Source organism: Nelusetta ayraudi, unplaced genomic scaffold (genome assembly GCF_046127955.1).
Source record: "Nelusetta ayraudi isolate G7.1 ecotype Tasmania unplaced genomic scaffold, CSIRO-AGI_Nayr_v1 ptg000019l, whole genome shotgun sequence".
NCBI lineage: Eukaryota > Metazoa > Chordata > Actinopteri > Tetraodontiformes > Monacanthidae > Nelusetta > Nelusetta ayraudi.
Genome location: NW_027466069.1, coordinates 9,725,001 through 9,738,316, shown reverse-complemented (window position 1 = coordinate 9,738,316; position 13,316 = coordinate 9,725,001). Strand labels below are relative to the sequence as shown.

At 48.2% G+C, this 13,316-nt stretch overlaps 1 protein-coding gene across 4 annotated transcripts in view; it reads right to left on the bottom strand.

The window, feature by feature from the left end:
• Positions 1-1,666: 1,666 nt before the first annotated feature.
• Positions 1,667-13,316, bottom strand: part of LOC142888626 (dedicator of cytokinesis protein 3-like) — a 55,906-nt gene continuing 44,256 nt past the window's right edge. Inside the window, exons 39-54 of one of the 4 annotated variants that reach the window (XM_076027108.1) lie at positions 13,187-13,273; positions 12,763-12,867; positions 11,513-11,654; positions 11,022-11,188; positions 9,473-9,559; positions 9,090-9,269; positions 8,899-8,982; positions 7,946-8,062; positions 7,505-7,647; positions 7,268-7,403; positions 7,089-7,170; positions 6,498-6,631; positions 6,326-6,410; positions 6,103-6,228; positions 5,807-5,889; positions 1,667-4,526 (exon numbers count right to left, since the gene is read on the bottom strand). In XM_076027108.1, coding sequence (XP_075883223.1) covers positions 3,918-4,526; positions 5,807-5,889; positions 6,103-6,228; positions 6,326-6,410; positions 6,498-6,631; positions 7,089-7,170; positions 7,268-7,403; positions 7,505-7,647; positions 7,946-8,062; positions 8,899-8,982; positions 9,090-9,269; positions 9,473-9,559; positions 11,022-11,188; positions 11,513-11,654; positions 12,763-12,867; positions 13,187-13,273 — 2,367 coding nt within the window. In that variant the 3' untranslated portion in view covers positions 1,667-3,917. The remainder of the gene's footprint in view (positions 4,527-5,806; positions 5,890-6,102; positions 6,229-6,325; positions 6,411-6,497; positions 6,632-7,088; positions 7,171-7,267; positions 7,404-7,504; positions 7,648-7,945; positions 8,063-8,898; positions 8,983-9,089; positions 9,270-9,472; positions 9,560-11,021; positions 11,189-11,512; positions 11,655-12,762; positions 12,868-13,186; positions 13,274-13,316) is intronic. The other 3 variants (XM_076027111.1, XM_076027109.1, XM_076027110.1) reach the window with 3 other exon arrangements.

Genomic DNA, 13,316 nt, shown 5'->3' with positions numbered 1-13,316 from the left:
GGTGCTCAGAAAAATAAGCCGTCCTCCAACGAGTAGAGAACAATAAATAAACAAGGCAGTTGACGTCTGTTTTAAAACCTATAACTTGTCCGAACAAAAGGAAACCAGGTATATAAATAAATAAGAAGAATCGCAATCAAGCGGAAGAAAAGTGAGGTGGTGAATGTCACTGATGTCACTGCAGGCGAACTGGCCAGTGCCTTTATGCGAGTGTCAACTTGTCAATCATTGTGGGTCGACATCTCTGTGACTTTTTTGTTGTAAAAGTCTTCCTTGTCTTCTTTTAGTTCGTTTGATTTTGAATAATTCCTTGGCATTCAATTTGAAGTAGGGATGTCTGACAAGATTTGAAAAAAATATATAAAAATAAATAAATAAATAATAATAATAATAATAATAATAATAATAATAATAATAATAATAATAATAATAATAATAAAGCAAAAATGGAAAAACATACGAACTGCGGTAGTGCACCTGACTGTGTGTATAGAAGAAGAGCAGCGGCGACAGAACGAGCATAAATCGGATCCGTTGGCTCTCCCTCGCCCCCCTCAGCGAGGCAGAGGTACTGTTTTTTTTTTTCCTGACGTGCCCTTTTCTCTGCAGTTTCATGTCAGATCAGTAAGACTCAATACGCTCTGTACGCCAAGAGAATTGGAATGCAGTATAATATACATGAGAGCAAAAGGCACGCGTTCAGCCTACTTTGTGAAGGACTGCACAATCTGAGTTGAGACACAAAAATTGAAATTCAACTGTGTGTGTTTATGTGTGACGTCACAAAGGCCTCATTTCCAGCACTGTGTTTTAGCAAAAATGTTCAAAAAATAAACCAACGCGAATTATGGTGGTTTATTGATATTGAGGTATAATTGTTGGAAAAGTGTATTATTATTATTATAATTATCATTATTATTACCATCATCATCATCATCATTAGTGTTATTATTATTTGGGACTGAGCCACAGCGGAGGCCTGCTCTCATCATCATTCATTCATCTTCTATACCCGCTTATTCCTATTCAGGGTCACGGGGGTCTGCAGGAGCCTCTCCCAGCTGTCTTAGGGCGAAGGCAGGGTGACACCCTGGACAAGTCGCCAGTTCATCGCAGGGCCACAGAGACACAGACAACCATTCACACTCACATGCACACCTACGGACAATTTAGAGTGTTCAATTGACCTCACGTGCATGTTTTTGGACTGTGGGAGGAAGCCGGAGAACCCGGAGAGAACCCACGCAGACACAGCAAACTCCACACAGAAAGGTCCCAGGTCCGGGCCCCCGGAATCGAACCCACAACCTTCTTGCTGTGAGGCGGCAGCGCTAACCACTGTGCCACCGTGTCGCTGCTCTCATTATTATTATTAGTAGTAGTAGTAGTAGTAGTAGTAGTAGTATTATATTATTATTATTATTATTATTATTATTATTATTATTATTATTATTATTATTATTGTTATTATTATTATTATTATTATTATTATTGGGCCTTAAATGACATTGTCCGTGAATGGACAACACAATAGTTGAAATGACATTACTTTCTGCTGTGTCATGAGATGCAACGATTTCATGCCACACAGTGCCCTCTGCTGGTTCACCGAACACACTGCGCCCCACCATTCACAGCAGAGCAAAGCCAAGAAGGAAGAGTTGAAGCTGATAAAAGATTGTCTTTAATGTTTGGCATCATTAATGAATTCCATACCACAGCAGTTATGGGAGTAGGAAAACCACTTTTACAACCAAACACTTGATCATGCTAACACCATATGTACAGGAAAGCACATTGAAAAGTGTATAAAGTATTTATATGAGAAGACCCAAAGTCAAGAACGGTAGAGACAGCCACAGTCTAATGGATTCTTCCTTTTCAAACACTGAGTATAGATATTTATCAATTACATTGATCTCTGGAGTACATGTATATACACAAAACAACGATAAACCTTTTCGGGGGCGTCTGCGATAATTCTCAAAAATATTTCACAATACTGCCATATGTACAATAACAGAATTTACATTGAAAAATTCTATTGTACCTACATTTTGCGCATCACTTCAGTCAGCACTCGTCTTCTCAGGCTCGAACCAGATAATCACACACTGAATACTCTTAACCTCGGGGTGCATCTCCATACAAGCAGCTCCTGCGGTGCCTGGGCCCTCAGTCTCGGTACGGTTTCTGAAGTATGTTCACACAACTGATGATCTCACATACAAAAATAGATGTTGTCTAGTCAGCTGACAACTTGATGTACACAAACACAAAGCATCCACCTGCCAATAAAAAAAAAAAAAAAAGAAATCCCAACCAGGAAAACAAGAAATTTTTAAAATATTAGCTTTATCCTTCCGATGCACCAAATCGCAGAGAACGGTGTTGCTCTTCTGCTCCACAAAAAGTCAGACTCGCTCTCAGTTCGGGCTGTGACGTTCTCTGAAACACATACCATCGAGTTTTCACACAACATAAGGAAGAGCCGCAGGCAGAATTAGAAATATTAGCGCTACAAAGCAAACGACAACCTGAAACCAAAGCGGGACGAAACCATACGAAAACATCACTAGATAGATATCTTTTTGTTTCCTCCTGGGTGCGTTTAGAGGGCAGAGTGAAAAGCGGGCGGGTGGGTGGGTCGGTGGGTCGGTCGGTTGGTGGCTGAGTGGCTGTCGCCGGGTGAGCTTCTCGCAGTTTGGACGAGAGGTCAAACTGCATTTGAATGCACTTAAGGCAGGTAGGCGATTCCGACGCGGTCTGAGAAGGCTTCCTAACTGGTCAGTCCAGTGGGGAGGAGGGTCTGGACGCTGGCATCGGGTGTGTGGCCCAGGGTTCAGCCCTCACTGCTGAGTGTGGTGGGTGGAAAATCATGGAGGGGGGGGAGGAGAGGAGGAGAGAGAATGGAGTCAAGTTTTGAGAGTCTGGCAGGGCGTCCAAGCGAGGAAAGTTCTTTCTCGGGGGGGGTTTTGGGGAAGCGTCTGTCTTTTTTTATATCGTTCTCGCCGTTTCCCTCTCTGGAGATATCTTGGTCACACAGAAGACACAAATAAGAGACTTCTTCAACATGGACCGAACTTAAAGCACTTTTGAACAAAAGCCGGCGCCGCGGCGTTGCGCGAACGCCGGGGTAGAACTTCTCGTCTGAATACATTCACGTGGGGTTCCGCACGCACGGTACGGATCCGAGTATTTGTCACGACTAGAGTTCATGTCCCTTGAGATGCCAGTCCATGAGGAGAGCCTCTGGTCCCGGTCCACACAGACCGCCGGATTCGAGCGCGGCCGCTTGATATGATTCACTATTAAGGAGCACTTAATAGTGTTTGGAGGAAAAAAAAAACAATACGCGGCGGACGCAAGCCTTTGAAAACACTGCAATTGTCGCTTTTTTTCCTAACATGATCGCCTAAAGTAAGAACTGATGCGGAACGAAGGATCTGAAGCGGGAAAGTCACTTCGCTGTGAGTCCCAACCGTCAGCTGTCGCCCGGTTGTTTGGAGTTCTGAGCTCACGCCGCACCTGGGACCACGTTGCCGACGACGATCGCAGGCAGTCAGTTGACAGTTGTTGAAAGTAAAGAAACATGCTCACTGGTGAATCGCACGAGTGCGTGCAGTCAAAATTCTGGATCGAGTCGGTCTGCCTCATTGTTCTGCGGGTTCTCATCCATCCACATCTAAGGGGGGGAAGATGGAGCGGCAGGGGCGGCGGCCTTTCGGGGTGCCTTCTCGAGAATCCGTCTTTTCTTTCCTTCATTTGCGCCGCGACGGAAAAACCGCGTCAGGCCGGCAGACTCGCTGCCCGCTTGGCGTGAAACACTTTTCAATGGCTGCTGATTGGTGCAAATGGAGGGAAGAAGACAAAGGAGCAGGGAGCCCGGACTGGAGCGCAGCCTGGCCGGCCGCCGGTCACTGGGCCTCCTCGTGCTCCTCGCTGATGCACTGCTCCCAGGCGTGCTTGCCCTGCTCCTCCCTGTGGCCGTGGGGCGAGTGGAAGATCCTGCGGGGCAGCGGGATGGGCTGAGGCGGCAGCTCCTCCTCCGGGATGCAGCCCTCCCTCAGGTAGGGCTTGGGCGGCACGGCCGGCGGCTGGGGCCTGCGGTAGGGGATGTGGTGGGGGCCGTGAGTGGGCGGGTGGTGGTGGGGCGGCGGCCCGTGGGGGTGGCCGTCCAGGCCGGCGTGGGCGTGAGCGTGGGGGTGCGGGTGGGTGTGCGGGTGCGTGGCCGGGCTGCGGTAGTGGAAGGGGCGGACCTGGTCCACGGGGTCGATGTCGGGACCGCCGTAGTGGATGTGCAGGTAGGGGGAGGGCAGGTACTCGTCCGGGGGAGACCACAGGTGGCTGGGGAGGGGCTCCAGGGCATCGTTCCTGATGGGGCCGGGCTCCGGGTACTGGCCGCCAAAGTTGCTCTCGCTGAGGGAGGAGACGCCGCTGCTGGCGCTGCCCGACAGCGTGGAGTTACTGCCCCCTAGTGCCGACTGCGGGCTGGTGGGGGAGCCGGGGATCGGGTGGAGAGGAGACTGGCGGGAGGAGGAACACAGGGAGAGCGGCTGTTAGCGGCTGGATTCTTGGTCCCGTATTTTCAACCATTTTTAGATTTCTATTTTTCATCTGGTGGATCAGCCTTGCAGGATTAGCCCTCTGTTTACAGTAGCATTGTAGTCAAGACCGCACCAACATTGACCAAGACCTTCTCAAGACCTTTGGAGGTCGAGACCGAGACAAGACCAAGGCTTTATATATCAAAGAAAAACAACAACAAAACAGAACAAATCACTGGGTTTTTTCAGTTCAAGTTTGCTTCTACATAAATGGAGCAACAACATTTCCTTTCAGCAAGGTAACTTTCAATAATGTCTTTAACATTCTTGCTGTTTTGCCAACTATTTTTTTTCCAGCAAACCATTTAAAAAAAAAAAAAACTACATTGCTTCATAAAATTAAAAAACAAATTAACTTGAAATGAGGGGGCTGTGTCACCGTGGGTGTCACAATTAGAGCGGAACAAGGAAGCAGCTGGAATCTTTTATGTTATTATCGTGTCATTACAGTGTTGGCTGAGTCTCCACTGGTCTTGATCAAAAACCCCGAGTCCGTCCAGTCCGAGACCGAGACAAGACCGAGTAAAAATGCCTCCGCGTCCGAGACGAGACCGAGACCATTAAAAAGTGGTCTGGAGACCGAGACCAATCTCCAGTACGACAACACCAGTTTACAGCCTGCTGCAGAATCGTTCAGTTTTGCTCAGGAATGCGTGGGAGGGGACAAATACAAGGTGGCTGCAAGATTGGCAACTAACACCTCAGCTTGGGGGTGTTGTCATCATCAGTTATCAAGAGCCTTTATGAAGGCTGTTTTCCAGAGGAGTGTTTTGTTTTTTCTCTCAAACACTTCCGGAATAAAGGGAAGAAAATGAATACTGACAGTGGAAAAGCTCTTGTAACTTGGATAATAATCAAAAGTTATGAGGAAGGAGGGAAAATAAAGCAAGAGCCAAAAAAAAATAATTAGAAGAGAAAAGTTTCAAAATAAGTCTAAACTAGGACAATTTATCAACACAAAGTGTCAAAGTAAAAGCAAAGCCAGAATTGACGAATGAGGCTGGAAGACAAGTCGAACTGGCACAGGACGAAAGGAAACGCAGACGACTTATACACACATGAGGTAGCAAAGTAAAGTTCTACCAAAAGAACAACCGGAGAAATCTGGCGGAATATAAACATCTGTTGTTTGTTTTTCATATCCAGGCACCTTTGCTGAAGCTGTCATGACAATTATCAGCCTGATCACGAGGTCGTACCTTTCGAAGCGAGCGGACCGGCAGGGCGGGAGGAGGGTCGCTGCTCTGGTGATGATAAGCATCACAGTGCATCAGGAAGTGTCCTGTGGAGCAGAAGAGAAGTAGCTATCATTATTATTATTTTATTTTCATTTGGACTACACACACACACACACACACACACAGCCCAGCAGATGAACTTGACGAAAAAATTCATAACGTCTACAAAGAGTCTTGATATTTTCTTCCAGGGGAGCGTCGAAATCTGTCTGCGATCCCTAATTAATGAACGGTGTCGTTGTAAGGGTTTGCACTACCTGGTGGGAAAGACCTGGGCGGCACAGGGGGCATGACAACCCCTCCAGCAGAAGCCGGCATGTAGGACACCTGCTCCCTGTTGTCTCCGTCCAGAGTCCAGCCGCCGGGAGTGTTGGGAAACACTGGGGGAGGAAGACGCACATGAACTCACAGGGCACCACTGGTGAATACTTTCAATTCATTTTGAAGCCGTGCGTCTGGGTGTGCGCGCGTCTGTGTCACCTTTCTCCGGCAGGTTGATGTGAGGATCGGCACACGGCTTACAGGGGCTAACTTGTTGAAATAAGGCACGCTGCATGTGGTTGTTCTGCAGGGAGCGACGGAGAGAGAGAGAGTCAAGCATAGATCCGAAGAGAATAGATTTCACCTCGCTTCCGCCGGGTGTCTGCCCTACCTGTCCGTTCTCGGCCATGTTGTAGTACACAGAGTTGTTGGCCCTCTCGCGGTGGGACGGCAGCAGTATCATCACTTCCCGGTTGTGTTTGGCCTTGTCTGGCAGGGACGGAGAGCCTGGACAGACGGAAGAGACTGAAAAAGTCCCAACCTGACTACAGATGCACCTCACGTTCCGCCACCGGTCGCACATGCACGGCGTAGCGTTCCTACGAGATCATATCTGCCAACTGCAGCGGTTGCACAAACAACAGTCTGCATCAACTTTGAAATTTGCTGCGTAGACGCGAGTTAAATGGATTCAACGCGTCTAACCAAAGCAGAGGAAGGAACTGAGCGAATCAGAGTGCGGTTCGTTTTGAGGTCACAGACCATCAGAGGCACTAAACACATCTCTGCACGTGATCATCCTTTAATTCATATCCATTTTTCAGCGCTGCCGTGAATTGCAGGACGCACCGAAGCAGCACAGCTGCGAATTGAGGCACATTTCAGCGGGACATGAATGTTGTGGCGTGCGGTTTGTGTGTGATGAAAACACCGTCTGCACAAAGCTCGCCGCTACAGAAAGCAGGCGGTTGGGCGGACTGACCTCTGGCACTTGACGGAGCAGAGTTGATAATCTGGGAGGAGTTGGAGCGGATCGAGCTCAGGCTGGAGGAGGAGGGGCTCGGCTGCAAAACAAGCCATACTTCAGAGCGTTCACCTGCGGCGTACCGACTGATCAAAGACATTTCTTGCTTTGTATGAGTGGTGTATGCAAACCCTGACCTGCATGTGAAGCGGGTCCTCGGGGTGCTCGCCCATCAGGCCGTCGGTCATGATGTGAAGGTTCCCCGCCTCGCTGGACGTGTGCGAGGAGAGGGAGGACGAGGAGTGGCGGATGGAGCCCTGCAGGTTCAGAGGGCTGCGTAGGGGGGGCGGGGGGGAAGCGGGGAAGTTAAACCACACAATTTGTTTTCCATGTTTTTGTTTTGCTGAGTGTGCGTGGCAGCGGCGTGAACTGACCTGTGCCTGTGCATGAGGCGCACGCTCTCGGGGCTCATGTGGCTGTGGGACGAGAGGATCCCCCTGGAGGAGTTGCCCCCCTGGCAGCCCGCCGGATTGAAGCGATCCATGGTGCTCACGCCCTGTTGGGAGCCAGTCACATACTAGCCTCTGAATATTTACACTGATCGCAAGAGCTTTTCAAGGTCCAGAATGTAAAATCTGGCCTGATTCATGATTTTTATCTACGTAAAAGCTTCACATTCTGCCCATAAATTACATCAATAAAAGTGTACACTGTATACACTGGCAAGCTCGGGAGAGGGAGGGCGAGCGATAGAGCGCCGCAATCTAAAATGCAACCACTTGATGTCGCTGTTTCCTCTTCAAACCTCACAATATTACACACTTAAACCTTTAATGGGCACAAATGAGAGGCCTAAAAACAAGAGGGGCGCTCACGTGATGCAAGCCCGTTCTCATCATGTGGAACTGGTCCACCAGCTTCTTGTGCAGCGGGCGCATCTCCGGGTGCACCAGCTTCTCGTGGACGGCCAGGCCCACTCCCAGGATGTGCACCTGTTGGGCAGGGAAGACGAGACAGTGACATTCGTAACTACCATTCTCAACAATAACAGTGGACTGGACTCTGGACTGTCATCACAGCCCAACACACCATCAACACACCCTCACACAGCCTCCAATCCACTCTGCCTCATGCTTTTGAATCCAGCGGCCATCCTGGTATGTGCAATATTACAGCATTTAGCTTTTATGCTGCACACTAATGGAATGGGCTGCCAACAGAAGTGAAGTCAGCAACAAGTGTGAATGTTTTTAAATGCAGGTTAAACGCTCTTATTTTGTCTTATGCTTATAGTTGAGTGCTTTCGTTCATCTTGTTATATTTCATCATCATCTTTATATTATTATTATGTATTACTGCTCTATTTATGACTTTTATTTCTCTGCATTTTGTCTTTGAAGACTGTGCTCTTTTGTTTTTTAAATGCTTTTGAAATGTTTGAACTTTTAATCATGAAAAGCACATTGAGTTGCCTTGTGTATGAAATGTGTTATAAAAAATAAAGCTGCCTCGCCTGCGACTGCAACTGAGCTCTAGCAGTGTTTGTCTTCTCTGTTTTCTCTCTACCTCCAGTTGCAATGGCTTGACAGTTTGCTTGTTCTTCTCTCTTTCTTTTTTTTCTTGTTTTGACGAATGCCATTGTGCTGGATTGTAATATGACCGTCTTATTACTGTTGCTCTTGCTCTTTACTGCTGTCGTTGACCTCATTTTAAAGGTACTGTGCCTATAACAACTGGCAGGGGGACCACCGATGTAAACCAGCCCCTGATGGTGACGACTCGACGAGCCCGGTAAAAAAAAAAAGTGTCTTCCTCGCCGAGGACCCACCTGCTCCTGCATCAGGTCCTTCAGGTGGGTGATCCGCTCCGTGTCCTCGGAGTGGCTGCTGATGTAGTCCTTGTCGAAGAAGGCCTGCGCCAAGGGGGGAGCGGGGGGGGGCAAAAGACGAGAGGGTGACGCGGCTGATTCGAGAAAAGAAATGGAGAGGCAACCGTGAGGGGGTGCGTGTCGCTCCCCACCTCCTGGTATCGGGCGATGCCTCCGTTCACGGCGGCGTCGATGACTCCGTTCAGGCACATGCTGAGCGGGTTGATGTTGCCGTGATGCTGCCTGTGTTGGTACTGGCTGATCAGGGTGCGCAGCTCCTGGGTCTTATTCTCCACCACGTAAATGGCGTTCTCCAGGGGGCTCACCTCCACCTGGCGGGAGGAGCGGGGGAGGGAAGAACCCAACATGTTAAACTCAAGACGATTAAGAAGGAGAACGTGCGTGCAAGCTTTTATCCTCCCCCGGGAGTTCAAAAAAAAATAGACATAAAACCCAGTGGAGTGGAGCGCCCCCCTCGGAGGGGAAAGGCGTGTGAAGTGTGAGATGACAGGGAATGAGCGATGGAGCTCCTCACCACTTCTCTCCTCTCCACCTCGGCCCAGCGGGAGATCCCAGGGAGCGGGCGGGAGAGGATCAGGGTCGTCCTCTCGATCCACAGGCTCTGTTCAACATGTGGGGGGTTGAGAAAAAAAAATAAGAGCACGCCGCCTTTTAGCGAGGTCACTGTTAGGGAGAAATGGCAGCGATGCGCAAGGATGTCTGGCGGAAGCTGGAAAGCGTTTCCTGATCACCGCGAGCCGCTTTTATTACTGCGGCGGTAAGATGTGCTCTCTTGAGACAAATGGTTCTTTTCCTTGGACCGGATCGGACATGTTTATTTGTTTAAGGCGACAAAAAAAAAAAAAACACACCCAACAACTGTATTGCGGTAAACACTGCGGCGCTATCTGGGAGATTTGATCTTTATGTGGTTGTTCCCCTTTGTTCTAATGCAGCTGGGGGTTTTTTTTCTCCCCCTTTGGCTCAATGCAGGAAACTTTTCCTCCTGCCTCATTACATCATTTTGCAGCATTTATGACTAATGCACCTGCGGTTCAGGCTGCCGCTGAGCCGAAGTGGAGAGAAAGTCAATTTTGGGCGACTGCCTGATGTCATTATCACGTATTTAAGATTTTGGCAAAACACTGACGCAACTCGGAGAGGCTCTGGAGAAACGTCTAAAGGGATTATGTCAGTATTAGTAATAGCACAGTGTCGGTGATTTATTCAGTCCGGGCCGGAGTTTGAGCAGACCGTCAACGAACTGCGTCTTTGTTTTTTTGTTTTTTTTTCACTCGCCGAGTGACACTCGCTGCTGCCTTTGTATCATTTAGGTCCAGCAGTTGAAATAGACATCCTGAAAACAGCCGAGACGAATGGACTCAACTCTGATCAACGCAAGTCTTTGCAGCCCCGCTGACGTAAGACACGCTCTTCCAAATCATTCGCTATTTCCATTAGGGGACATTAGACTGTTTATTTCACTGCTTCATCTGCTTTTGAGAAGCACTTCCACCGCCGTGCCCAGAAAAGTGACTCTCGCAGAGGCTCAAACTGGGCACAGGAGTATTTTAAAGGTGCCATTGACTCTTTATTCCTCATCCTGGATTCAGGATTCAGGCGAAACAGCCACTAACCATGATAACCATGTCACAACCAACACCGCATTTATCGGCCTGTACAAGAAACACTTGATTTTAGTTTTGTGCTAATACTGATGTATCTTTTGACCTCCCACGTGAAAAGAAACAGACAAAAGCTGAGTGGGCTGGGGGTGTTTTCACTAACCTAACGTCAGAAAAATAAGAGAAATGTACATTTTTTTAATACATATTTGTGGTAAAGCAGTGGGATAATGTTTGTTTCATTATCTATTGAGAGGCTTGAGACACATACTACCAGTTCAGTAAAAAAAAAAAAAAAAAAAGTGTATTAGTGCGTCCCTATGATGCAAGAAAAAGTGAATTTTGCAATTCTGAGCTTTGAAACGTTGAGTGTGTTAATTTTTGAGATGTAAAAGTCAGTTTTATATGTCAGTAATGTGGCCTGATGCAACACTGGACGGACGTGCCGGCTCGACCTACCCTGAACTCGTTCTCGCGGTCCTTGGGCCCCTTGTGGAAAGGCCTGTCGTAGTGGAAGCGGCTGACGTTGTTTATGCGGTAGAAGCTCTTAATCCTCTCCGGCACGCGCTCAAGCTGAGGCACATCGGAGATGTCTGACACTGGAGTCACGGCGTAGATCTGCAAGTCTGGAGGCCAAAGTGTCAAGGAAGTGACAGATGGACGGGCAGAAGGACAGACAGAGAAATTCACAAAGGAGGACGAGCAGCACGGAGGGAACGCTTGCGTAGACGCTTTTCTGTTTCCTGCCAAACACTGAAAAATGTGTTTTCAAATTTGAGCTTGAAAACATTCTAATCTAAATGTTCTACTAAAAGCGACAGGATTTACATCATCGACTTGATCAACTTGATTATCTATAAGAACCTCTATATGCAAAAAGAAATCTGTAAATAATATTAAAAAAACATAATTTTTTTTTTTTCCTTTTCTTTGCAAAGTTGAAAGGATACACTGAGCGTCACTTTGCAGGATGGTGTCGTCGGGTTGGTTGGGATGCTGCATGGCGATGGCCTGCGGGAATTCCCCCAGCATCCTTTGCTGAAAGTCCTCCAGCCGTTCGTAGTCATAGCCGCGGCAGACAAACTCCTTGTTCTGCGGGGGGGGGGGGGGGGTACGGCATGGGGTCAGACGCGACACGCTGATGAGGAGCTGCTGCCACGAACCCCAGGCCTCGACTCAACTGGAAGCTTTGATTGGACTGATTGGGAAATTCCCAGTGAAACAGGGTTCAAGCATTCATGCTAAAACACATTTGCAGCCACGGCGAGTTTTGCTAAATACTGCGGTGACATGCCACTATCTTTTGAAGGTGATTTTTTTCTTTCTTAAAAAAGGGCAAGCGGAAGCTAATCTATGAATTTAGAGCCTTGAATTCCCTCTTTCCCTGCTGTGCGTGCTGCAGACGGGTTCACCGCATTCCCCAGCTGCTTGTTAACTTCCAGCTTTCCGCTGTTTGCTGCAGCAGCAGAGGCTGCTGACAGGCTGAAGGTCAAAGCAGTCCAGTGTTTGCTATCAGCGCAAATGACGAGGTTTTAAATTAAAAAAAGAAAAAAAAAAGACAAATCTAAATTAATTTTCTTGAGGCATGATCCTAGTCCTTGGACAGAGATGCAAATGCATCCATGGCTACACCTTCCATATGTTGTTGTTGCTATGGTGGGAATACTCTTGAGGAGCCTTGTGACATCTTTAATCAGTTGGAAGATTCATCGGTGATCTGTGATTTGGGAAGTTGTATAGAGCTCCAACATAAGAATAAGAAGAAGATATGAAAAGCTGCTACTTTTTTTGTCATTCAAGCTATTTCTTTAATGTTTCGTGACTAGCAAGACAATGTATGTTTTCTGTTTTATTTTTCATTTTTCAAACACTTCTCTGCATCTATATTTCTATATTGTGGCTAATGCGTCTATATTGAGCTGATGTGCAACCGTTTTCTTTTTTTCTAAGTCTCTTCATCCTCTGTTAAAACACACACCAAGTGCAGGATAAATCACACACAGCAGCCTGCAGAACTCCAGCATAAATGAATTCAGCTTCACTGAATTTGCCCACTCCGGCATTTTTTTTTTTTTTTTTCATCCCCACTGTGACCATCGTCTCCCGCTTTCAGCATGAGAGAGCAGCATCAGCGGATTCCTAAGTGTGTCGGAGGCTGTAGGGGGGGGTCACATGACTGGATGGGCGTGGCCAGCCTCACCCTGAGGAAGAAGGGAAACTTCCTGCCGTAGAAGCCCATTCGGAAGAACTCCGGCTCGATCCTCTGCTGCTCGATGATGTTGTCGTAGTACGCCGCCTCCATTTTCTGTTCCGGGATGACAAAAGTCAAAACAAAAAACCATTAATGCATCCAAGCCCACAACCTCAGCCAAGTGCGAGCGCGTCAGCGTCAGCGTGAGCGTCAGCATCAGCGTCAGCGGCAGCGTCAGCGTCAGCGCACTGCGCGCAGGTGATTTGCGACGCTGACGGTGTTTGACGCCAGCGAGCGGCAAGAGACGCCCGCAACACGAGCGGCCCCGAGCGCGAGCGAGACGAGAGTCACGCCTTCCGGCGGCTGCAGAGGACGCTCGAATGATAACAACAAGGAGCAGAGAGAGGACGCACGAACACGGGACATTACTCACCCGGATCCAGCTGAGGCTCTGGTAATCATATAAAGTCTCGTACTGGAAAGCCAGCTCCCGGCACAGGGAGATTCCATATTCCCAGCACTGCAGAGTCAGACCACAAACACAGCCAATGAAGACGCGAACA